At 37.2% G+C, this 27148-nt stretch overlaps 1 protein-coding gene across 2 annotated transcripts in view; it reads right to left on the bottom strand.

Moving 5' to 3' along the window:
- Nucleotides 1–27148, bottom strand: part of PDSS2 (decaprenyl diphosphate synthase subunit 2) — a 117454-nt gene that overhangs the window by 45820 nt on the left and 44486 nt on the right. Inside the window, exon 2 of one of the 2 annotated variants that reach the window (XM_064649841.1) lies at nucleotides 23206–23337. The exons of the other annotated variant lie outside the window; for it this stretch is intronic. Within the exon in view, the coding sequence (XP_064505911.1) occupies nucleotides 23206–23337 (132 nt within the window). The remainder of the gene's footprint in view (nucleotides 1–23205; nucleotides 23338–27148) is intronic. 2 annotated transcript variants of the gene reach the window in all.

Below are 27148 nucleotides of genomic sequence, written 5' to 3'. Positions count from 1 at the left end.
AGGCAATGTATTTCTGAATGCTTTTTGTGATAATTTCCATAGCACCCAGGCAGAATAAGAAGTCCATGGGGCTGCTGTGGATACAGGAGGATCCTTGACACAACTTTGTAAAGGCCAGTATCCAAAAAACAAACACCGCTATTACGAAGTTGCTATTGAATGGCTAAAGCAATACTATATACAGCTTTCTCGGTCCAGAGTACAATTCAGTGACTAAATAATTTCATATTTGAAAGCAGCCAATCCTAAAATACAAAAAAATAATGTTTATGCAATGCTGGACTTAGAAACAGGGCGATGAGATTACAAACTCTGACTGCTTCCATCCTGTTCCCACTCCAGAGCCCACATTCACACCCGAAGTGGCTGCCACAGGAATTACCTACATAGCAAAGGAGAACTGACAAAATAGTCAACATTTTTAAACACACAAAATTCCTAAATGGAAGCAGGCTAAGAATCAGGAAAACTTTTTCACCAAATGCTAACACACTTCCACGCCTTTCACCTCTGAAGCAAGAAGGCCCTGCAAACCACCACCAAATGCCCCAGAGACTCCACTTTCAGGCATCAAGTTTCAAGAGATGATACTATTTTGAGCTCCACACACGACTTAACCTGCTTTTCTTTCTTCCCCTTTCAAAAATCAACCCACATGCAGAAATACACAAAGAAATGGTTGTTCCAAAGAGAATGGTACCTGGGGGACCTTACTAAGAAATTTTGATGGGTCACAGTCTGGCTATCATGGTTTAACACATGCTTCTGACTCCTTGTTCCTGTATTTTCAGTACCAGTGTACCTAATCTAAAGCTCTGTTAAATGCTTGCTGTAAAGTACCCCTTATATTATGGGCTCCTCAAGCTGTAAATGGCATTCTGGAAAGAAAGGAAAAACTAACTCCACAAGTAATGAAAAAACCCTTCAGCAAGGTCCTCTGAAGCTATATTGATTCTAGGACTGTGAAACACCAGCTTGCAGGAAAACACCAGAAAAACAAAAATTAAGCTATATGAACAATTAGATCCTGCAACAAAAACAGGTGCAATTTCTATTCCCTCTCTTTGCTCCCACCCCATAATGAAAGCACATAGATCACTGACATTTAAGTATATTTTGGTGAACTTTATCAAAGTTCTGAGCAGACTTTAAGAAATCTTTTATATTGGCCCTCATAAACTAATGCAGTAGCTGCAACAACCTGCAACTGTGACACCAAAGTAAGGAATATAGGTTTTGTAGAAACCTCACAGTCACACAGGGACCATACCTAGAGAGAAAAACAAACAACTAATGGAGAAACTTTGTAAATATGCTTCTATCTCAAAAAAAATGCATTTCACAGTTTTGTTCTGGATTAAAATTTCCAATCTGTAGGCCTTGCAGTCTGCCTCATCACAGTATCACTGTAATGGTCTTACAGTGATGAACATCTCATCCAGAATTCACACAAATGTCAAAGCCTACAAAAAATGTATGACAGGATAAAGGGGATTGGCAAAATAGTGAAACAAAATTCTGTGGCAACAAAATAGGTTTTGATTGTAAATTTCCTATGTAACTTCTAAAAATTTTGCAGTGTTTCTTCCTGGCATCCTGAATACGTTCTTTGTTGTTTGCAATACCTTTAAAGACCTGCAGCTATGAAACACTAACCAGTATAATCTCTGCAAGAGTTCTTATAAGTGACTTCAGTTCCTAATTTCAGGTCCTACTCTAAAAAGAAATAATAGCATTTTGTAAAATGTGATAAAACAGAAATATTAAATAGTGCATTTGTATTGCTGTAAACGAAAGAGAACTTCAGCTTAAATACTCCTCTGAAGTATTTGTGATGGAAATTCAAGTTCTCAGTAACATCAAGAAAACTTGAGTCAGTTTACCTTTCATTATCAGCCAACTGTCAGAACTACACTGGGCCTCTCAAAGGATGACAGGTTACACAAAGAAGCATTTAATAATTAAAAATGTTACTACTAGGCATAATATTTCAGAGAAATGGGCCAAAGACTTAAATTAGCCACTAAAAACCACATTCAAAAATTTTTGAAGTAACTGGAATGAACAAAGATAATGGAACTGATAGATCAAAAATTCTTTAAGAACTTTTATCATCAAACCTTTGAATTAAAGTGACTAACAGTACACACCCAAGATTTGAACGCTTTCTTTGTGATTGTCAATTCAATAGTTTCTCTTCAATACACAAAGGATAATTCGGATGAAAAGCCTTACATTTGGGATTTAAAAAAAAAAATAAATTAAAACTACCAACATCCATTCCATTTCAGTGACAAGTATAATAATCTATATATACACACCTATGAATCTGAAAAAAAAAGAAACAGTTCTTTAGTAGAAATTACATATGAAAAAACATTAACTAAAGAATTCAAATAATAATCTCAGGTACTGACAATGTATTTGGGCAGAACTCCCTATCCAATTTTACTGTTTTTTTGAAAAATTAACAGAACGAAAAATTTTATAAAGACAAGAAGGTGCACACACTACATTCAATTTGATCCTGTATGTTCTGGATACTATCTGGTGCTGCACCAAGATAGCCCACTTAGTTACACAGCAAGAAAGGGCAGTGACTTTTACAATTCTTTTTCCCATTCACCTCTCAAAGTCTATGCCATGGTTACTAAACCACGATTAGAGGAACAATGTATAGTGAGTAACAAATAGCATCGTGGTGATGGAAAGTCTCATTCTCATCTTGTGTGTATAGTCTCTTCTATAAGAAATTAAAGGGTAGGGGGGAATGTTTAGCCAGTCAACATATGTGGCAGGTGCTGTGGTTTCACTAACGGAAAAATCTTCAGGTTAAAGCAGCAGACTTAAGCAGAGCACCAAATATTCACTGCATTACCATGACTCATATATCTGTAATCCAGCAGAAAACATCTACCCACTGCTATCCCTTAACAAGGTCAGAGACCAAGACTTCTCTGCTTTCTTCTGTCTTGGTCATTTAAGCTATTGTTAGGGGTGCCTTTCACCTGAGGGATAAATGAAGTTGAAAGATATCAGTTCTATGAAATTTGTTGAGTATGTTGTTTAACTGCATTCCTAACAGCCAGTTTGTTTTTAAACTGGCTATATATCTTACCTCTTTCATATCCTTCTCTTCCTAGCATCACAAAGTTTTTGAAGTAAAACTTTTACTAATATTCCTTCACATGTTTTCCTTCTTTATTTTGGAAAGATCTTACATTTTCATTCTGAATCTCACACACCACTGATTATTGCTCAGGTTCTTTTCACCGTAATTTGTCTTAGTAAGATCTTCCCTCAGCCCATTACAGGTTTTGAAAATGTTTTCTGATTTTTAGTGGGCAGACATTCACTTCAACAGGAAAGCCAGTTTTCCTATGCATTGTGGGTGGTTGGCAGCAGAGGGAGAACAAGCCCTTGAGGTCAGGGTCCTGTTCCTTTCTTTAATGCAGGAATTAGGAAGAAGGGTTTTTGCAGGTCTTGACTTCAGTGTTAAGTCTACCACAGAACAATCAGTGAAGACAAGACCTGCAAAAACCCTTCTGTTAATCAACCTGTATCAGTTTCCAACTGGTGCCACTGATGTGCCAAGACAGCCACCACTGTGTCATCACAGTGTAGCCAGGAGTCCTTGAGCCTGGGAGCCAGCTGCCTACACTAGACTGCAAGCAATCCATATTTGCATCATCACCCCCACAAAACAAAGCCCTAACTGGTGAACTTGTGTCTGAAGGCTCTGTGTGGCTTACTCTGATAATCAGCATCAGTGGTCAAAGAATAGGGATCACAACCTACAGCACAGTTTTCTTGGGCTGGATGGCATCATCACAGCAATTCCCTTTCCAAATTGCACAGCCTAAAAGAAAAGTATTCCCAGCCTAGAAGCAAAAGCATCAATTATGGGAACCAGGTGAGAGAATCTAGACAAAGACCTGGTAAGACTCACTATCTCAAGTTCAGTTTAAAAAGAAAAAGTGTTAATCAGAAAAGTCAGAAGAATAATACCACCAGAATCACTAAGTCAAGCTGATGCTTTCCAGAGGCAGGCCTGTAGGCTGGGACCAATAAAGAAGGGAATATGAAGAAGAAACCTGCTTAGTAGGAAATATCTAGCCACTTAAAGGTCCAGAAACCAACGACAATGCAGCTGTGTAAACAGATGAGGAGCAGGTGGGCTGGGCTGACAAGGTGAGAATCCAGATACACTCGCTGTAAAGACAAATCTTGTTGTGTTTGTCCTTTGCATCCTTCTTGCTATTAAAGTCCTTTCTGCATGGAACAGGTATTAAAAGAACATTGGCATTGCTCAAACTTGAGATGTGGTGGCAGGTCTAGGTATGTTTTTTAATCCCCACTGACCAGAATATGAGAAACTTAAATAGCTTTGTATCTTATTTTAGTTACTACAGATTTCATAAGCACTAGAACTGTTAAAAAGGGAGATATCAATAACCTTTCCTTTTCTTAGAGACCTTTCCTACATTGCTAGAGAAGAAAGAGATTCTAGACATGAGCCAGTACTTACATAAGTTTTCTTAAAAACAAAATGGCTTTACAGTTTAGGTTTTATGGCTTTTTTACTTTTTAAAGGAGAGTTGGTTAGCTTGACCTAATAATTTTTTCTTTACATATTCATGTTAATACTCTTTGCTTTTTCCTTTGGTTTGATTAGTTAGGTTATCTGGAAAAAGATTTCTTTGATTACTTGAACACTGATGCCAAAAATAAATCATAAAATTTAGAGCTACTAATTTATAAGCATATTGTCAAATTTATAAAATCACATATCATAATCTCATTTTAAAATCACTGGTTATCCCTATGGGAATATTCATATTTCAAAAATCATGTAAAGCTGTCAAATGCTATATTGTGTTTTTATAAGGCAATTATCGAGATTTAAACTTTTAATAAACGGCAAGTTGAAATTCCAGTTGGTATCTGCTATAGACTATATTAACAGCTATGTAGACCATGTCAAATATTACATCAAATAATAACAAGAGCTAAGATGTTTACTTCTTTAAATATCTACTTTCCTCATTTTGTAAATAATGATGCAGGTATTCAGAGTGTTCAGTATGCTTATGTATATTGGCAATATAATGTATTGACATTAGCTCAAATTTCTAAAAGGAATTTTGCTTGCTCAAGAAATGTTGCATTCAACTTGAATTCTCTACATTAAAAATTCAATTTGCTACAAAGAGTTCATATCACAACTAAAAATATAGGTACAAGTGAACATGAGCTCAATACATTTTTTACATGAAAACAATATAATCCAAACCAGTATAAAAACATTCCTTACAAATATGACAGATAATATTGAGAAGCATATAATATTACATATGAGCAATATTTTCATTGATAAAACAAGCTGAATCAGTCAGATAAATTAAACAGAAAAACGTGAAAACTTTTTGGAAACTCCTCAAGAGTATTTTTTTTTCATATTTTGCTATGTGACCAAAAAGCCAAAAATCCTCAGTTAAAAAGACTAATCTGATTAAAAACAAAATAAAAAGCTAAAAGATCGTGGCTTAGACAAAGCCAAACCAGCTACAGTTCCTTCTCTATCTAGCTTAGACAAACTGGAAAACTGAGAGCAACAAATACAAACCAGAGAAACTAGTCAAAGAAGAAAAATGATAAAGGACTGGATGAGAAAACGCAGAGGTGGACTGGGAGCTGAGCAAAGACAATTTTAAAAGGATATACTAAAAACACCTCAAAGCCAAGAAGAACTTTAGGAACTGCATTGGTCCATCAGGCAAGGTTGGGCAGAAACACAACCACTTAAAAGCAAGGGATTTTAGAAAACCTGCTATATTTTTAAGCAATGTATTAACACAAGCAGGTATTTATATCTCCTAGTCCAACAGTGAATAATGCTCATGAACAGCAGCAGTGGGTAAGATTTTACAGTTAGTAGGTCCAGAGAACTTGCACTCAGGAGAGAAGGCAACTGAAAAGGAATGACACAGCTGATAAACAGCAAAGAGAATGACTCATCCTCAGTACAAAGTCAACTGAACTGGTTCAATATGCTTTACTCAAGTAAAAATATGCAATGCAAAAAAAGATCAATCAAAAGATCTCAAAGCAGACCATACACATAAAGGACAAGGGACTCTTTCAATAAGAAAACACTCAAAGTTTGGGAAAGGGTGGAGTGAGGGTGAAGGAACAGATCATCCCAGATAATCAGCTAAGATACAAAATGTGACTGTATTCAAACAGACCAGTAGGATACACTGATGATTTAAGGGAAGAATACTAGCAAAACTAGTGTTTTGATCAACCCTGAGTTTCTGATACCAGTAAAAATTATTACTTGGAAACTTCATTCAGGAAGAATTTGGGAAAGGAGAAAAAAGTTGAGAAGAGTCATACTAACAGTCAAAGAATAGAAAATAGACAAAGTGAGAAACCAAAGCTATTTAATGCAAGGAGAAGGCTGATATTCAATCAGTACATTTGGTCACAGCCATTTAAAGAATCTTTAAGTATCTACACAAGAGAAAACAAATTCAAGAGAATACGCTGATCATCAAGCAAACATAAATTAAGATCCAGTAGCCTGAACATAAGCAAATCCAGAAGAGAATAAAGTGAAGGCACTTTCCAAAATCTATTACAAAGAGCAATGATCTCTGACTCTCCATCAACAGCAACAACTGAAGGTAACACCTGATGATATCCCATTGCACAAGCGTTAAAGCTGATTAAAGTTGGGGAAATCCTGTGTTTTGTAGTGCAAACATTCTGACTGTCAGAATGATTTCTCAGTTATTCATGTATTAATGAATCATAAAGCCAAGGAAAGGAAACTTTTTGGAAAATAAACAACAGATAACAGATTTGGTAGCAAATAATGCTGGTCCCTGCATCTGAAACTTATTATTGCCCAGAAGCCCATTTTCTTTTAAATAGGTATGAATACTTTCAGTCACCTTCTTCAGGAGAAACATTAAAACCAGAGCCTTACAGTTTCCCCCCATTCCCCAGCACAGGAGCATACAAAGCAAACAGCAGGCTGGGAACCCTTCCATTACCACAGGTATATTAATTCCATCTTACAGCACATAGAAAATATATATTTCAACATTTTTTTTGCAGCAAGTTCTGCAAGAGGAAATTACCTACATTCAAGATTCATGTCTGTCTTCATATATTTAGGTATCCACATTGGTAATGCAATGTATTTGGCGCAGTACTAACCTGGGAATACATACAAGTATTCCCACAAAGAACAGGACATAAAGAAAAACAAAGACCATCTACAGAATCATTTTATGGATATAAGGGTGTGTATTTTACCTAAGTATACATATTTTCTTTAATTACAGTTTTCCATATAACCATTAGGGGGTTCTAGCCATGCAAGTCACATTTATTAAAGGCAGCATGTCAAATAAGAGTTGACAATTACAGGCTATATCAATACACATTATGCCAGATGGTAATGAGCCGCACACAAAGGGCCAGCCATCCAAAATAATCACACCATTTTCCATAGAAATGTTGAAGAGGTTATGGTTTATTACACAGTGCTCATTAGATATACAGTGGCAGCATTAGCAATTTTTCCTTCATTTGTGTCTCATTTAAGACTCTGCCCCCACAAGCCCATTCCAATTAGTACACAAGGTTAAAACCATTATGGTCAGTGGGAAAAAAAAAATTAAGTTGTATTTTTATTTTACAGTAATGGTAGATCAAAGGTTCCTTGAATCTATTATTCTCTCAACTATTATCTAACACAGGATACTAAAAAGAACTGTCATTTGCCATGAAGGAAGATAGATATTTTTAATAGAGTTATTAATTAATATTGAGTTTGCTCAAAGTGAAAACAACAATTAGCTTGTGACACAAAGTGAAAAGCATCATAAAACTAAAAGTTGAAGCTGAACTTTCAGCCTTGGATTTAAACTTTCTCATCTGCTTTTCAATTTGCTGCTTTAACAGCATGGAAATATTTAAGTGTCTGAAAGGCAACTAATTCTTCACAGCAGGTGGAAAAAACAGTTGTTTCAAACAACTAGAGTGCCACCTCCGAGGAAACACCTATAAGATGATTTAAAGTACCTTTCTACCCAGCTGCATACATTGATTTCCAGTTAGAAAATTACTGTTAGAGACATTTATTTTCCTGTCTTTTTGTGTTTATAGATGGTATGTGGGTGAAAAGATGTAACCAGGCAAATGTGAAAATTTGTCAGCACAAGCAAGGATATGTTTATCGCTTATAAAGATGCCAGTGTCCCCCCAAACTCCAAGTGACAGCCAGCATTTGGAAGTCATAAAACTGTAAGAGAGAGGAAGAACTTGAGTACTGGATGTGCCTCCTGACAGCACAATTGCAGAGAACCGTTTTTCAGTCCAAGCTCTTCTTTTGAAGCATGCAGTGCATCACTTGGAAATCTGGGTCTCACATCAGAGAGCCAAAGGGCTCTCAAGGCCAGGGCATCCTTACACCTCCTTCCTCGGCCACTCCTGCTGAGTTATTCTGCCGTTACACAAAATGCTGAATTATTCATTCAGCCAGATGGCAAAAGAGTGAAAAAAGTCCGTCTCCAGGAGATCATAGGAGAGAAAGGTGGGACACCTGGATTCCAGATCCTGCTTCACAAAGTTACTGGGAGAGAAACAACATTACAGTCTTGGGCATTCCTGACCTAAGTGTCCTATATCCCCCTGCAAAGAGGATTTTTCTGAAAATTCAGACTGAGGAGTACTAGGGATTTGCATCCTACAAAATTCTTGAGGAAGCCAAACCTGGACTTCCTGTATCCTCAGTGAATGCTTAGTCAGTGGCTAAAGAACACAGACCAATGTCAACAGCATATCTCCAGTTTGGTAATCCACTTAGAAAATTTTCTAGTTAAAAAAACCAACAAATACTATTGTGTTTTGCAATTGGTTGAAAGATAAAAACCATGGTTTATTTAAGAGGGTCTTAGAAAAACGCTTACAAAATTAAAAAGAATTCCATTAATTCCAGGCAATGCCAGTCTATGACAACTGAACAAGTACTCTGATAATGAAATACAGTAAACAGTTTTCTATCAACAACAATATTTTGCATCAAGTTCATCCTGCCCTTTTTACAGTTCATTTTATTACTGACAAAACTACTTACTCCAACAAGGTGACACTTTTCCAAGCATACACCAGCAAATATGAAAATATTGTGCAATGTGAAACAAACCCAAGTCCCTGATTCATTATTTAATCCAAAGGGCATCAGGCTAATTTAAAGGTCTAAGTAGAACATAGCAAATATCATGCATTAGTTTTATATAGTTATTTCAATGCTAAGTTTCCAGACAGTTCAGAGTAAGTTTAAATTCTGTAATGTTAATTCAAAAATTAAAATGAATAACCAGCTCCAAGAAAGCTGATCACAAGCAAGCCCACCTCTGCATAACTACCACAGGTCTAGAAACAACAAAACAACTACTGTTGCCTTAAAACAGCAGTACTACGTTTTTAATAACTAAAGGTTATTAAATAAGGCATTTGAAATTGATGGAGTGGAAGAAGAGCAAGCCAAAAGAAGAGTTGACAATGGAGCTAGTATAAAGGTCCTCTTTTTGGCTTATTGAAGTGAGTGAGTTACAGGTATTGCAAACAAGAGTCAAAAAAAGACAAGAGAGAAGGTAATCAAAAGCTTTGGCAACAGTTGCTGTAGCATGGCCTTGGAAAAAAATGTGATGGTGGGATACATCATACAAGCAAGACAGTAAAACCTAGAACTGCATAAGGTATGTTGACCAGAAACCTCAAAAGATGAGGTATGAACTAAAGGATTAATTTGTTGATTGGATGCCTTTGCTATCACCAAAGCAGAAACCAAAAGGAACACGATAATGGAGAAAATCACATATTTTGTTACGGGAATGACCGAGATTCCTTCCCATATGATGGCAGCATATGTCAGCCAGACTGCTCATGGGCACCACCCAGGATGCCCATCCATCCAGGACTACTCAGATTTCCTCTATAGGCCCTCAATAATATGTATCATCCAATTACATCTCACGCATCTATTCCATAACAAATTTCACAACATGGTTTAAAAATAGTTCTGACTATTCTACATTTTATTTAACCAAAATATTTAAATACTTGCATTAAAACTAACTGCAAGGATATGAAGGGAAACAAAAATTCTCACTCGCAGGTAAATGGAAGAAACAGGCTACTAACAATTACTTTTATGACCATACTTCCTCTTACCTTTTATTAGTTGTTTCTCAGCCCTCCAAGACTCTGAAGCATGGCTATCATTTTATTTGCAATAACTATGGGAGACATTTTGATCCAACATAACAGAAATTCCCATTCCTGTGTACTGTCAGCTATGCTGAGACCGCCAGCTTGACTTATTACTTCAAGTTTTCCTCTGAAATATCTCTGAAGAGTTTGTCTGTAATTGTATTCAATGTAGCTGAAAGATAAGGTGCAGTAACCTTGACATTAAATCTCTAGTACTAATGACACCTGAAATACAAGGAATCTTTTTATGCGAAAGCAAAGAAGGTAACCTTTTTTATGCAGTGAAGAATGAACACTTGATAAATAAGCAGTCCTGTTAAGGGAATAGATTGTTCATATGTCTAATGGCACAGGAAAAAGGCATTAAAAAATAAAATGTGAATCACTGGAATACAGTGTCCCAGATAGAGTTTATAAATATATAAATATATTTATTTTTAATTTTTTTTTAATCAGGCTTACATAAAAATACTGTATATTCTGAAATACCCATAAATATCCAAGATACAGAGGGGAAAAAAGTTTTCAAAACATATACTGCTTGCACAACCACAGATACCTCATACTATCAAGGAAACCTGTCCTATTCTGAACAGCTGTAATGGCATTTCTGCTATTAAAAGTATGGTTATCACAGGTGCTCTCCTCTCCTCTCTGAAGTTTCCATGTTCCAAACTGGATAGGGACATTAATAGCATATATTAAAATGGTTTATTATAGGAATGCTTTTGCTTTTCACAAAGCAGAAGTATGCAGCAGATGGGTATTGCCTGCCGTGTACAAGGAAAGAGACTAATAGCTAAAGGGAGCCAGCAGCCTTCTCGGAGACCTTGGCCCTTACACCAGGTGTGTTGACAGAATCGCCAGCAGGGAAAGGATAATAAACCTTTTGGAGCAAGGCAAAGACTGCTGCTTCTGGGACCATATCAGCATAGTAACAAGCATTTGGTGCTGTTGAGGTCTGCAAAGTTTTATCATTATTATTCATATATATTTTATGCAAAATACCGTGTGATTTTGAGAAAAATGTGTCTTTTGATTGAAAAAATGACTTACTATTATACCATTGGCACAATTTCCATCTATTTTACCTTATTAACAGCAGTTCTATAAGGTATCTGAAAATCTCATGCTTTCATTTTTTGGTTCTTTCATCCCAGAATGATTCAATCTACACACTTTAATATGGGATAAAATGACATCAAGCAATTCAAGCAACATTAACCCCAAGTGAGTGATGATAGAGAGACAGCTATATGCTAATAAGCCACCTTCAAGAACAAACTTTATTTCTGCAGAATTCCTACCTGAGTCCACAAAATAGGATCCTTTTTTGACTGCAGTTACTACTGGAGCTTTGCTAAAAATTTAATTTGCCAACTGGAACAGCGTAAGAATTTAGCTGAACCTTCTGTACTGTTTTGTTGCATGAATATCAAAAGCCAGAATGAAATTTCAGCTATAAGAGACTGAAGTAAGCTTTGTAAGTTTCTGAAGTAACTTTCAGAACATTGTCTTGGTGAAACATAACAATTATGAGAAAGAAATCAGAAATACTATACAGTATAAAATAAAACTTGGTTATATTTCTTCCCTTTCAGCAATAATAGATGCATAATTTATTTGGTTGCATTTTTTTCCACAAAAATGTACACAAATTTGGCCAAGTCTTTGAAAAAATTAAAATCTACAACTGCAAGTACTTAAATGGACTTTAAGAGCTGAGCAATCAAGCTCCCAAAATCTCACATGTACCAAACATGCTCCATAGTCATGCTGGCAGTGCTGATCAGAAGTTTTCAATTGCTGCAAACTCTAGAACAAAATCATCATCTTTTTATCTTTTGACTGCATAAGCACCTTCTCAAATACAACACAGTTAGAATACATACTGTATTCATATTCTTACGATCTTTATCCCTAATTCTCCAACTCCTTATTCCTCTTCTCAAATCACTGATCACTGTCATCATACATACTTCTAGCAACTTAAACTCAAAATGCAACCATTATCTCCAAATCTGGATTTGCTAGTCTTGCAAGCCATCCATACCTAAAACCATTTATTAACTTAAGTAACAATTTAACTTTCCTCTTAATCTAATAGCCAAAGAAGAACATAATTAGGACTAATATTCTCCATTCTAATGTACTGAAATGCCCTCTCATACCCATTGAAAATGCTTCTGCGAAGATGATTCATGTTTATTAACGAGTCATTTCCATTAGGTTAATTCTAGCTATTGTTCCTTAGTAATTTGTCTTGCAGTCATCATCATCATCATCATGGCTGGGCTTTGCGAACGAAGATTTGGGAAGGTCTCTACCCACGTTTGTTGCAAGCGCGCTGGTGGCTAATAAGGCCAATACAAGATAGACATGTCTGATTGCAAAAGGCACAGCAGAAAGACTCCCTAGGTGGTAAATTTTGCAAGACACGATTCTTTCTGCATTGCCTTTTCTCCTCAAGAGTGATCCTGCGTGTGTTCTCAAAGGAGACAGCTGCGTTATAGATGGTGTGTCTCCAGACCTCCTGGTTGGAGGCCAAAGAAGACCAGTTATGTTGATCAATGTGGCCAAGGCTAAATGTTGTTTCAGGGAGTCCTTGTATCTCCTCTTTGGGGCTCCTCTCTTGCGGCAGCCGGTGGCAAGTTCACCATAAAGCAAGATCTTAGGGAGGCGGTGGTCCTTCATCCTAGAGACGTGCCCTGCCCATCACAGCTTTGTTCTCAGCAACATGGCCTCAATACTTGTGATTGCTGCTTGTTCTAGAATAGATGTATTAGTCACATAATCTGACCAGTGGATGTTTAGGATTGTACGGAGGCAGCGTTGATGGAAGCGTACTAGGAGATGCAGGTGGTGGCGGTAGATGACCCATGATTCAGATTCATATAAGAGAGTAGTCTTACACTTGCACTACTGAATCAAATAAAAATCCCGCTTTGCTTGAGAAGATCTACCATAAGACATCAGCATACACTTGATTTCACTGTCATTGTCCACTTAAAAGGGAGTCAGTCCAAAGATTTGTTTCTCCCAGCCCAACTGTCGCCTCCAAGGAAAATGCAGTTTCTTAGGTCAGGAATTTTTTATTTTAGATTATTTTCCAGAATTCCACTGAGTCCTTTCTTCCCACCTTCAAAAAAACCACAACAAACAAACCAACACACCACCACTACACGAAAGCTTCTCTTGCCTCTCTTCCTTTTTTCATGCCAAATTTTTTACTACCTTTACCAATCCTGGCTATAACACTACAGCAAGTGATAACTTCTCTCTCTTTGCTTGTATTTTCCTTATCTCTGTGTACTCACACACCCACCTTTATCCTGGAATATATTACAAATAACCAAGTTTCTCTGTCGAGCAACACAATGCCCTGTCTACACCACTCACAATAATATACTGTCCTTATTTTTTCTTATTGTTTGCTCTAGAAGCATCTCAGAGCTGTCAAATTTCACATAAAAATCTACTCAAGGTTAAAGGCCAGATACCAATGAAGCAGTAAGAAATATTCATTCGTTTAATGTATAATGTGATCAGGGTCCAGAATATGCCGTTATTGCGAGGGGAAGAGAATGAATGCTGCACAGTCTTCATACAGTCTCATATTTTAATATACATGTATTTGTGGAGTAAAATGAAGACCTTCTCCTCAACTCCACTCCAGGAGATGAAAAATTCTGTAATATCTTCAGTTACATTATATCAGAGTACTGACTGAATCATATTAAGAAAATAAATTAATTGATACAGTAAGTCTCATAACACTTCATATTGCTACAATTTTCTGAGTATTGTAGAAAATTGTATTGAAACTGCATAACTGCATTGTAAAATTTGTCAGGGGAGAAGTTAATGGGTTGTGTTTGGAACAAGGACAGCTGGTACTTCAGCAGATGGAAAAGAATGAGAGATATTTTGGGACTGTAGGACAAATAAACTACATAGGTACAGTTACTTTAGAACTTGCAGTGAAGCAATTGGTCACATTGATATCATCATTCTGAGGGATAAGCAGTCCCTAGAGCTCTTGTGGTACAGCACTGGATTGCCCTTAGGTGATGGTTGGAAATTTCTCTTCACAAATACTATTTTATCTTTTTCTTGTAGAGGAACGTGAAGGTTCTCAAGTAGAAAATTGTGGCAAGAGAAAGATTGTACAGCAGACCACCAAAGCACAGCTCTAGTGTGTGGAGACGCCATGACCCAGAAAGGCTGTGCTAGATCTTGTTACCCACAGGTCACCTGGCCCTTCTTCGAAAAGCTCCCACTAGGGTGCAGGCAGGGCTTTGTTGCTCCCACAGCTGCTCGTGACCCACTGCAGAATTCCATCAATGCTGCTCTGGTTTTGAATGCTGTGCTGCACATCGTGGCGGTCCAGCTCTCACTTCACTGGGAGGAAGAAGCTCCAAGAAAAGGGAGGGCTGGACAGACAGAGGCAGCATTATGATTTCTCCAAGGTAAGTCATCCCTACTGTGCTTTCTTTGATAGTGAAAATTACTTTCTTTTTAAAATAGAAAACAAAACTCACTTTGCAATGCACATACTGCTCAGCTATCTAGTGCTAAACAGACTTATTCTGAACAAGACTTGAGCCCATATCTCTGCACTGTCTTTGATCAGCTCTAATGCAGTGCCTTTTTATTATTCTACAACATAAGGAGAGGACTTTTTCCTATTTGACATAGAATTGCTGTATTTGCACATGCTATGTATGCTGAAAACAATAAAAGTTAATGAAGAAAAGTACTGGTTGTAATGAATTAGTAATATTCTTAGATTTGTATTTGGAGTTGATTTTTATTGTTGAGGATGCAAGATGATCAATAGGAATATGTAATCAAGTTGTATGTGCTTTTCATCTCCTGAGACTCGTCTTGTAAATGAGATGAAGAATCTCATAGGATTAATCATGGAGAGCAAAATCTAAATAGAATAATTTTGAATAACCGCTTAGATTTCCTCACACTGAAAGCTATGGAAAAGCTACCAGGGATTGGGAGACAAAATTATATATTTCTCAAGGATTATAAAAGACATCACTGCTCATATTTTGACATACTTTTCCCATTATCTTTCAAACAGTTTTGTCAAGAGCATTGTACTTCTTAATGTACTTAGATATTGAATATTTTAGGATCATGCATTTTCTCTACCAGTTAATTAGCTAAGCTTTCAAAGTACATGCTAGTTGGGATACTGTACCTTTGCTGAAAGCCAGCCTTCCAGAAGATAGGAATAAGAACAGTAAGTCCCAGAGGAAATCATTTTTATGATAAAGAGTCCTAATGTGCCCCAGTAAAGGTGAGGATAGATTGTTATGGCCTATTGTTACTATAATTAGAAGTCAAACACCAATTAGCAGTTCCATTAATAAGATTAATCTCTGCAATATCTGCAGCTGAGACCCAGGGCTTGTGCACAATAAGCCAGTGTGAATTTAAAGTGCAACAGCTATTCTGCACTAAAACTCCCAGTTTGAATACTTACATCACACAAAAGAAAAAAGCTCTGCCTTCTTTGAGTTCCTACATACACTATTGATCTTACTACATTTTTCTCATTTCTTGCTTTATATTTTGTTTAAACATATTCACTATGATTTATGTCATTGATAGGAAGAGGTGCAATGTAGCATGAGGTCTCCCAAACTCTGGTTCACAGCCAATCCCTCTGCATTGCACCAGGTCAGGGTAAATCTTAGTTTCCATTAGTAGTAGACTCAGAAAAGTAGTAATGGGGAAAAGACCCAACTTCTTAAAAATACAAAAGTACTCTTCACATGACATGAGTTCATGATAGAGTTAGAAATCACTTATTTACTTCAAAATATGAAGGTAAGAAACAGTCAAATCTAATCTCCAAAGTTAAGACACTGTACAGTTCAGAGAACAGAAACTGAAAAAAAGGCAAGATCTGAAGATGAGGTGAAAAGTCACACACTTGTGCTCTTTGTATTTTTGTAGGTACCAAAATCATAATTTGTATGGCTTTTCTTTGGTTTTATTTCATTTGAGTTTTGCCTTTTACAGTAACTCTCAAATAGAATTTGTCCACAGATAAACCTACACCATACAAGGTAAAAAGAAGGCTTTTGTAAAATATAACAGCAAAGAAGTCAAAGCAACCTCTAAGTGTCACACTGTAGCAATACTATTGTATTGCTGTACTGTAACCTCACCATCTGCACCAAAATTTACTCATGTTTGTCACGGCTTATTAGCTAAGATGCTTTGTAATGGATTCACTTTTTCCTTTCTTTCTTTTAAAGGAGAACTATCTGATTTCTTTCCATAGAACTAATAAATAATCGAACATATATTAATATGGAGACACACTTCAGTGAGAAAGCATTTAAACAATTATTTAAAATTACAAACATCTTTAAACTTGTCTACAGTAGAAAGAATCTGCTGGCAAAACTTCACTGCTGAGCTGAGCAAGAGAAGATACAGCTTACACAATAAAAGACCACTTTTGCCAGAGTAACAATGGCCTGTTCCTAAACCAGAAGGTAGCCCTTTGCTATTGTAGTCATCTACTCCAACTGGAGATGCAACAGCCATCTGAGTCTGTTTGATTGTATTCACAAAGACAGGAGAGAGGCTACTTGCCAACAACTGGAGCTCTCAGGGAACACAGAGCCGAAGGTGCACATCCTTATGTAGTATTTATTCCACTTTTTGTGCATTTTGGAATTCTACATTCCAAAAAGCAGAACACCTTTTACATTTTCTCAATATCCAGAGGTGTGCTCCCACCTCATATGCTGTTATGCTAAATACATAAAACAGAGTGTTGCCATTTCAGATTCTTCTCAACCATAAAATTCCAGTCCAACAGCAGTCCAGGCCACATACATAAGTAAAGTCAACAAACCAGTGTTCATTTGTGTAAATTTGTGCAGACTGTGAGTCTCAAAAGCACACTATAACCAGTATATTACCTCTAAGCTTTTGACTACCCTAGTCCATATTTTTCTTTGCAGACTGAAGTTGTCCAAGGACCATCATTCACATAACCTTCAATTCCCAGGAGACAGCCTGAGTGCCTTTCATGTATACAGCAATAAAGACTGCATTAACAAGCACAGCATCACCTTTGTTACAGCTGCCACGGGTTCTAGAGAAAGAACAGAGAGAGCTGCAGATGGTGAGCTGTCACCTCAAGAAATAGAAGAGATTCCTAGTGTCCCAAAAACACACAGCAATTTGTCCCTAATACTCAGTCGCACATCCCTAAGAGAGACAAGACCTTTATGCTTGTGTTTTCATAATAGGCCTTGACACAGTCACCATTTCTAATTCTGAAAATCTTGGAATGGAAAGTTCTTTGGATACTTCAGCTTTCAAATGACCTAAAGGACACCTAACAGGCTAGATTACGCCAACATCAATGTGGCCTCTTGTGAGCTCTATATACATGAATGCACACCAGTGACAGCATTAAACACAGAGCATGAGGCTACAGGCAGGGCTGCAGAACATTCACTTATCTGTTTAAAACACATCTTGATTATCAGCTTGGGAAGACTATGTTCTTGAAAGACCTGACCTTTGTGAAGAAAGCTAGATGAGTCTGACCTCATTGCTGACTCCACTTGCAGAAGAAGGTTGGTCTACAGACCTCCCGATATCCCTTACAACTTCAATTATCCTGTGAACCTGATGTGCTATCAACAGCATCTGGTTAACCCTAAATGAGGTTAATGGAAGGTCAAACTTTCTCTAAAGATGGCACAAAGCTCTTTGGAATACAGGGGAAGAAAATTAAGGCAAAGCTTTGTTTTCATATCTAGCAAAAAATACTGGAAGAAAGCTAGGTGGAACTGCGAAGGGACACAGCTATATGTCCTCTGTCCTTATGGACCTTAGGAATATACCTAACCCCTCCTGACTTCTTTGCAACCAAAGAATCCTTCAGAGAAAAAGCAACCTAAGAGTGAATGGTTCTCTGGTTAAGATCTGGATTTAAATTCGAAAACAGTGTTCCTTTAAAGAAGGTTAGACCAACATGACTTTGGTATAGCCACAATGACAAAAAGCATGTGAAATCAGACTGTGTGACCCATGTGTGTGTAAACCTCCCAAAAAGGGTACCCTGGGCAATTAATAAGTATTACTACTGGAATACAATGAGCAAAAGACCCATCACCATAACAAGGAGTTGTCATCTGCTGCCTACTTACTCTTAAATCGGGCTTTTATTGGAAGCAGCATCGATGCTGGTTCCAAAATCATTACTAAAACACTAAGTAACAGGAGTCTATGTTCATGATTCCTGTCACTACAGTATTGCCACTACTCTTCTAAGCAGCAGGAAGGATTCTGATTCAGAGACAAGTTTATCCAGCAAGTACCTTCTTGCAGGAAAGCATGTTCATCTTGCAAAAAGATGAATTCCCAGAGCTAAAAAGACCAGCTGCATAATTCTGAAGAAGGGGCAAGGACAGAGCCCAGTACTGATAGTCCAAATCCAGCAATCTACTGAATTTACCAGGTGAATTTATCAGGTTCAGTATCAGTACTTTATATGTCCCCATCTCCAGTAAGATAGACACGCACGCAGAGACTGGCAGAATAAAAAGGTCTTTGCTTTTCAATGACCATAGTATCCGCCATTGTCAACGCACCAGCAGATTTGACTGAAAAAAGGATTTTTTTTTGTTTAAATCTCTGATAAGCATCCAAGGAAATCTGCAGAGCTGACTCAGTGGATGTCAGTACTAGAGGGTATTTTTGAAATTGGCACTAATAGCAAAAAAAAAAAAAAAAAAAAAAGGCAAAACACGAGAGAGAGAAAAAGCTAACTTATTGTATTAGAGCCAAGGATACTGAGTCCTGAAGAGACAGCCCAAACCTGTTCTTTGGTGTCACTTGCATTTTAAGCTGCAATATAGAGGCTGTGTCAAGAATTCATTGCTCAATACAAAGCCAAGGTGATTCCTCAGTCTCCAGCCAGTAGTGTCTGGTGGTGCCAGACATGAAAAGAAAAAGATACCCCTTTGGGTACTTAGTGAGAGGATCCAAGCCAGTCTTAGTATCTTCAACTGTAAGAATCTAGCTCCAATCATGAAGCATGAAGCTGTCAGTGTTTAGAGACCACATGACCCTGGAGTTCCAACTAAAAACCTCACTTTCATCAGTAAAGTAAAATAACAGCAAGCTACACACTTGAGGGAGTATACAAGTGAGTTTTGCTCTGACAGAAGGCAATGTAGTGTCAGGCTCTAGTATAATCATCTGTTAGGAAATGCATCTCAAAGCTCTTATGAAGCTCTAGCCTCCTGTGTCTCATCTAAGGTGTTCTCTGATACCATTCAAGTAATAAATTATTGTTACTTCGATTCTGCCTAAACCCAAATGGGAGTTCTGCTTTCTCTTCAGCACAGGAGTAAGGAGTTTCAAGGGAATATAGGATGCCTTCTTTGCTTGACTACAGGCAATGACATCAACCCTTAAATGACACTGCTTGCATACTCTGTAGTGAGCACTACAATTCATCCTTATATTTGCAATGCTTCTGTAGCCAAGGAAATATTTTCTTTAATACTAAGAGACCAGCAGAAAGTTTCAACTTTTGGAAATCTGTCCAGCACCTGAAATAGAGCTGTTTATCATTCTGCTACTTCTCTTCATCCTCTTTTGGGATCACTGGTGCTGAGTTGGAAATAAAGCCAGGTTCTTTTCCCTGCCAATAGGAATAAAGTCAGGTTGCTGCCAACATGATAGGGAGGTGGCTGTACAGAGTAAAGCATGCCAAGCAGGCTTTTATAACATTTCCTCCCTTATCTTCAGCATGGCTCATAAGGCAATATCCTTGCATACAATGACCCCCGTGGCCCCAGCTTAATGCAGGCAGATCATGACTCCTGCAAATTATGAAGTGCTAAAGCTGGAGGCAATGCTGGCCAGCGGCAGCACCATTTAACTACACTAGCCCTGTTCCTGTAACTACCTAAATTGTAATCCTCATTATTCTGGAAAACGTTGCTCTCTGGTAGCAGCCATCGGTTTTGTTCCATTGTGTACCAGTGAAAAACAGATGCCCACTAAGAAGCTAGATAATCTATTTCTATACATTTAGGTCAATTGTTCCATGAATTGACATTTCTAGAGAACAGGATAAGAAAAAAAGTTTTTGCTATTCCAAATTCAGGTCTCAGTGTCCATTTTAATTATAGTTATTGTACTGCTTGTTTATATTGCCATTCAAGAACATGAAATAGGGAGAGGAAGTTACACAGAACGTGCCAAAATCCAGGATGAAAAAGTCCACCATAGTTTTTGTGGTTTTCTAAGTTAAATAATTTACTACACTGTTACACCTTCCTGGTCACACATTGTACATTGACTGTAGCACCAGTTACAGGGGACTGATGTAACCTGGCTATCTGCTGCAGAACCAAGTATTTAAAGACAGTACAAGAACTGGTTCCAACACAAACACTGGGAAAAGAAAAACTGGGCGGGTGCAGTCGCTGACAAGTATCGGAACAACTTAGCTCATGCTCAGATTACAGAAATGTAATTAATTAATCACTGCTAAGTATCCTAAAATCAAGTGAGCCATATCCCAGCTAATAGTCCACAATATAATGTTCACAGCACGTAAGTATCAGGCAATAAAGATGCTCATTACAGTGCCAGAAATAATATTTCCAGTAAAATATTATATATAAAGATGAAGTAATTATATGGCATGGCAACAAAAAGAGCTGTATAGTTTACAGTTGAGCTGAAAATCTGTAAGGATCTATTTCCAAAAAATGCTTTCCAACATTGGAGACTTGAACACTAAAGGATTAAGCGTATTTCTTCACTTCATATCACTGAGGGATATAGTTTGCCTTTGATATATATGTCCAATATACACACCATATATAATTACAGTGCAGCCAAGATATCAGACAAAAATGTACTGATGGAAAACAATATCTTTTTGTTCTTATTCAGAAGAAAGCAATTTGTAAAACAGTATATAATGCATTAAAAAAAAAAAATCACAAAAGCCCTTTAAGATGACAATTTTACAAGCTGCTTGTTCTCTTAGCTTTATACAATGGAAAAATGAAAATCAGAAATAAGATGCACATTTAAAAATGTAGTTGCAAAAGTACTTTAAATAAAGAAAGAAATCCAAAGTCAAAAATCAAAGCCCACAGTGACTTCAGTGTAAGGCAAGAACTGACCACTCTGGCACAAAATGAAACAGCGCAGCAGCAAGTTTGCTTGTATTTACACCATTCTGCAGACTTAAAGTGTCATTGAAAATCCATTTAAATTAACAACTTCACAGTTATCACTTCTGGAGACAGTAATGAACCTTGAGTGAACCTGTGTGGGCGTATTCAAAAGTGCTTCATTTTTGGAGTACCTTTGTAACTCTGAACTAGATATTATAATGGCTATTGACTTGCTCAAACTTAGATTATTAGGCTAGATTTTTGGCTGGTTGAACTGGCATCATTCCAATTATGTCCATTTACACCAAATGGCTCATTATTAATTCAAGGTCTTATTTGCTCCTTAATGAACACTTCCACTAGTCACCTTCCCAACGGCAGCTTTAAATGCTCAAACGTTTCCTCCATGGTCAGAATCATCATACTCAAGAACTTACTTATCAAAAAAATAATGCTTTTTCTCTCCTTCTATGAGGCACATTTAAGGTAAACCTTTTTATTCATTTACAAAACAAACTAAAATACCTTCTGTGCCATAATTAACTAACTAGAATTATGGTTTCATACAGCATCATTTGCATATAAATATAAAAATTTTACAACCCTAAGGGGACATTATAGATGAAACAAAACAAGAATCGAATTAAACAGCTAAAGGGACAACAAAGTCTTCCATAACAAGCCTCTTTTACACCCTTGTTCTTTTTCTTACTTATTGTTATTTCTGTCTGTATTAATTCATACATATTTTCCTTCTCTGCTATTTTAAGGTACTACATATATTTTAACATCTTTGTTTATTTGGTCTTTTCAACTCTAAAATACTACCTCTGCATTTTAAACTAAATCAGGATACAAACATGTCACTAAGTTTGTGCATCTTCATTTAATATATCACAGTGGTCAGAAATACAACTAACATATAATACAACAGTCTTGTTTCCTCGACCAAGCAGCACACATGATTTTTCAAAAGGATTTTAAAAAATTCAAATTTTACAATTTTTCAACCAGATCTCATTACTTACTTCAGTGGAATAGTTCACTGTCCAATATACAAAGGACAGCAACCACTGATTTTGATTACTCTTGTTACTAGTATTAAGTATCTTAGCTTAAAAACTTAAAAGATATTTAGGAACACAATGAAGCAGAAACATCTTAGTGAAAGCCTGAGGAACAGTAGTGGTAAGTTCAGTAAATCTGCTGTGATATGCGGGAGGTAAGAACTTTATTCTATGCTGCTGTTTTGTGGGAAAATATCCTTCAAATGGGCTATACAAAAACTTATGTGCTCAGTCAAACCAACTGGTGTCCCACAAGGCTGGATTCTCACTCTGAAATTTCTAGTAAGCACATGTACCCAAATAACATCAGAGTAAATCAAAATGAAAAGACTCTAATTAAAAACATTTTCTAGCATCTTTGGTTTTTTTAATTCCAAGTACCTCTTAACATAAATTTTTCAGCTGTCTTGACCCAAATGGCCTCAATTTGGTTCTGCCCAAAAGCCACAATTAAGATATGAGCTATACAAACAGTAAAAAATGGTTTTCACTGCGGAAAGCTTATAATAAACCTGAAGAACCAAGTTTTGTGATTAGATAAGTACCGATTTTCCTGAACAGCTGAACAAGCCACTTAAGATGTTTTGATACTACCATGAAAATGCCCATTAAATATACTTTAGGGTATCATGCTGAAGGAAGTTACTACATACCTGGAATAAATTCCACTGACCATGTTGTGCTGGAAAGAGAGCTCTGCCGTGCTGGGTCCAGCAGCTTTGGAAATCAGCAGTATGACCAAACCTCGCATTTGTAAATTGTTTCGGCTGTCATACACAAAACCCCTGGAAAAAGGAAAGAAAAAAAAAAAAAAAAAGCATGTTTTCACAACCCATTTTCACTGGTCATACCAAAGTGGAAAAAAAGAAAGACCTCAGGCTTCATCAAGACCACCGCTTCATCAAGTCTTTAATATTCATGTTCGCAAGGAAGTAAGTTGCAATTATGAATCATGATCTTCTGTCATGCCTTCCCTGACACTTACAATGAAATACTGCTATTGCAGAGAAAAACAAGTATTCAGCATTTAATTAAATCTTGATTATTTTCAAGGAGCAGCATGTCTCTTGCATTTCACATCATGTCATGACAGGAGTATTTCAAAATAATTCAATGTGATCTACTCTAACAGGAACATAAGAGCTTTCAGTTTCTTGTCTGAAATACAAAAAAGCCAAAAGAAGCCTTCTACTTCATGAGAAGAAAGGCAAAGGAGGAATGGTACAACCAAAATCTAACCTGCTGAAAGAAAGCTGTTTAGATCAGAGTGGTTATGAACAGAGGGCACAGTACATAAAACAGGTTTCAGTATATTAGAAATAAACTTTGCAGAAACTGATGAAATATGTACAATAAAAGTTGGAGGTAAATGAAGTATAGATGGGCTGTTCTAAACAAAAGAACTGTTTCAAATGCTACAACTTTAAATTTGGGTTCAGAAGGAAACTACCCACAAAACTGTATTTGTTGAGAGCAATTCTAAATGACCACTTAGATACACCACCTCGGAAATTAATTTGTTTTAAAGTGAGCTTAGCTTTCCTTTTGGACTGCAATGTCTCCAGTTGTATTCTTCCTGTTCTTCTCAAACTACTTTCTACTTCCTACATTCATCAATATGGCTAAATACCGAGACAAAAGGACAATACATTCCAGACACTATTAAATTTGTAAGCTAATTTTCAATAAATAAGAGCCCATACCTCTTATATCATGTAAATATTCCTTAAATAAATCATATGAAGAACCACATTACAAATTACTAAGTACTTTAACTCATTTTATTCCAGAGTATAATTTTAGCCATAATAACCGAAGGAAATCAAAATGGAACTATCCTTAAAACAGCTGAATGAAAATCTAGGATGTTCATATTGCAAGTTTGTTTGAATAAAGAAAACAGTGGATGCAAGCTAAAGTTTCATTTGGCATTTTGTCATTACTCCACAATGCAAGAATATATTCTGTATGCTACTTCATTAACACAGACAGAAACATGAAAATAATAATGTACATAGCACCCTTCTGCGTGAAGGGTCCTGTGCTACTGCAAATAAAATCCTGACTTCTTGAGTCTTTACAGCCCATGGGGCAGTGATGGGAAAACAGCACAAAATATATCCTCTAGGAGGAGAATGAGCAGACCCATCTAGATAGCTGGTGCTTGACAGCTACTTGATCTTCACACCCATACTGATTCCAGGCTAATATTTCTCCCTCCAGAGAAGCTTCTGAGCTCACACTCAGTGCAGCTGCACCCTACAAATGCCATGATCAATTAAGATAATAGGAGGTCAGTATGGCTTTTTACCACAACCCACAACATTTTTAGCTCTGGTGAGATCTAACTAGCCCAATGAGGTCATGACTTCTGTGCCTCTATAATCTGCCCACGTGCTATTTGTTTCACCTGCAGACTAAACAGGCTGGCCCACCCTGGGCAGGTCAGGTGTGCCCTTTGAGCCTGGCAGCATGACACCCCACACTCACAGCAACCCTGACTAAAATAGCATAAAAAGCAGGGAAAGGAAGATACTGTTTAACTTCCCCAAGCAGAAATTACTTTTTTTGTTGTTGTTGTTCAGTCCCCAGCACTTTCTAGTCACTCAAATCCACAGAAGTTTGCACAGCTCAGATCTCTTCACACAGGCACACACTGTGGTCTTGCAATGTGCACCTTTATTTTGTTTAGAGGGTACATGCACTGAGGGATCTTAAGAAGCAAGGGACAGCTGCTTGCCTTCAACACTCTGAATTTATAACCTGCATAACTCTATTCTCACCAAGCACATAAATACATAATTCTTTTCTTACCATGCTCCAGTATACAGTTAACAGAATGCAGTCAAGACACTTATACACTTAAAACTCCACAGATTTCCAAAGTCAGAGCCACAATGAACATTAAACCACCCAGGGAAAAACAGAAAATACATATAATGAATAATATACAGTGTGTATACATCCTGTATACAGAACTCCTAATTGTTTGTGGTGGTGTAAGTACTTCTCTGGCTTGAACTTCAGTTGACCACATTACTCACAGCCACATAAAGGTACACAGATGATGCAACTAAATTTAAATATATTTCCTCAACACTATTTACAACTCTATTTTTGAAGAAAATTGGTTTTAGGAAAATAATTGCTTTTTTTCCACATATCTGGTAAAATCTGAGTGAATTATTAAAGGCAGGATTCCATGAGAAATGAATAATGCCTTTTAAAAAAAGCATAGCAAATTGTAGTGATACTTTTAACAATCAGAACACTTTGGTTTTTCATGCCCAGTGCTCTACAGCTTGCCATGGGACAGGATATGACAAAAGTAGAGAAAAAAGGTGTTCATCACAGGATTATGAACTGGCCTTTAAAAAAGCCACTGCCTAGATAGACACTAGAAGTGAAGCACTTTTACCTGATTCAAACTAACTGAGGACCAGAAGAAGAAAATTACCTGTGCTGAAAATACTCGAACAGGTCCACAGCAATAGCCAAAACAAGTGTTCAGAGCTGTTCAGGGGGCTTGCAACACAGCTAGCAATGAATACCTTGCATTCTTAACAAAAAACTGTTAATGAGAAGTGCAGCTGGGGGGGGGGAGAAAGAAGAGGACATAAAAATCAAATAATAAGGAGCAACATGTCTATCATTTCTACACCTAATCATACAGCCTGTATGTTACATATGGTTTGGATGTACTTTTAGACAGGATATTCTGTGAATTACCAAACCAGTAGTCAAAGTCTAACTCCATTTTCAAAACATGACTGAAGTTGTGTTACTGACACATAACACATCCACACTAAAGCAAACCACATTACACTTGAAACAAATAAAGCCTATGGTGATCATCCTTTAGACACTAGAAACTACTGCAGCTACTTGACATGGCTTCAGGGGTCACATTCACATTCTGAATTAAGCTCCCCAGAGATACCCTGCACAAGTAACAGCAACACAAAAATCTTCCAGATGGTGCAATTAGTCTTGATGGGTATGTGGCAGGAGACAGGTGCCTCCAAGGAAAAAAAAAAAAAAAAAGGTGAACTAAAAGCATCACAAATGAAATTGTGCACACAAAAAAAGATGCATCAAGCTGACACTTCTGGAAAACCTCTGCTGAACGCCACAAGTGCATGCACAGGGCACCCAAAAAAACCCCAACCGTTAGCACAATTCTGCTTCCTGTAAGTTACAGGCTGAGTATCCTGCAAATGACAGACTTGATCCTCAGAGGACTGCGTACCAAAAAAGGTAGGAGAGACAAACACCTCTACAATCCAGTTTTGCAAAACATTAAGAATTAGGGGAGGGAATGTCAGGGAGGGGGGAGGAAAGGAGGGAAAGGCATTATTCTAGATATTTTCTGTGTCACAGAATAACCCATTTGAAAACTGGCAATTCACAGTTTTAAATACAGAACAGTGTTCACAAAAAATGCATCTTATAGCAGAGGGGAGAAGCGCCTGGCTCTGACACATGCGCAGTGTGACACTGTACATGCACCCGAGACTCACACCACCCACTCAAGCAATGACATGGCTAATAGCTAATGTGCTGCAAATTACACCTCCTACTACCAAAGTCCGTCTG

This window comes from Pseudopipra pipra, chromosome 3 (assembly GCF_036250125.1).
Source record: "Pseudopipra pipra isolate bDixPip1 chromosome 3, bDixPip1.hap1, whole genome shotgun sequence".
Taxonomy (NCBI): Eukaryota; Metazoa; Chordata; class Aves; order Passeriformes; family Pipridae; genus Pseudopipra; species Pseudopipra pipra.
This window is presented reverse-complemented; position numbering and strand designations above follow the sequence as displayed.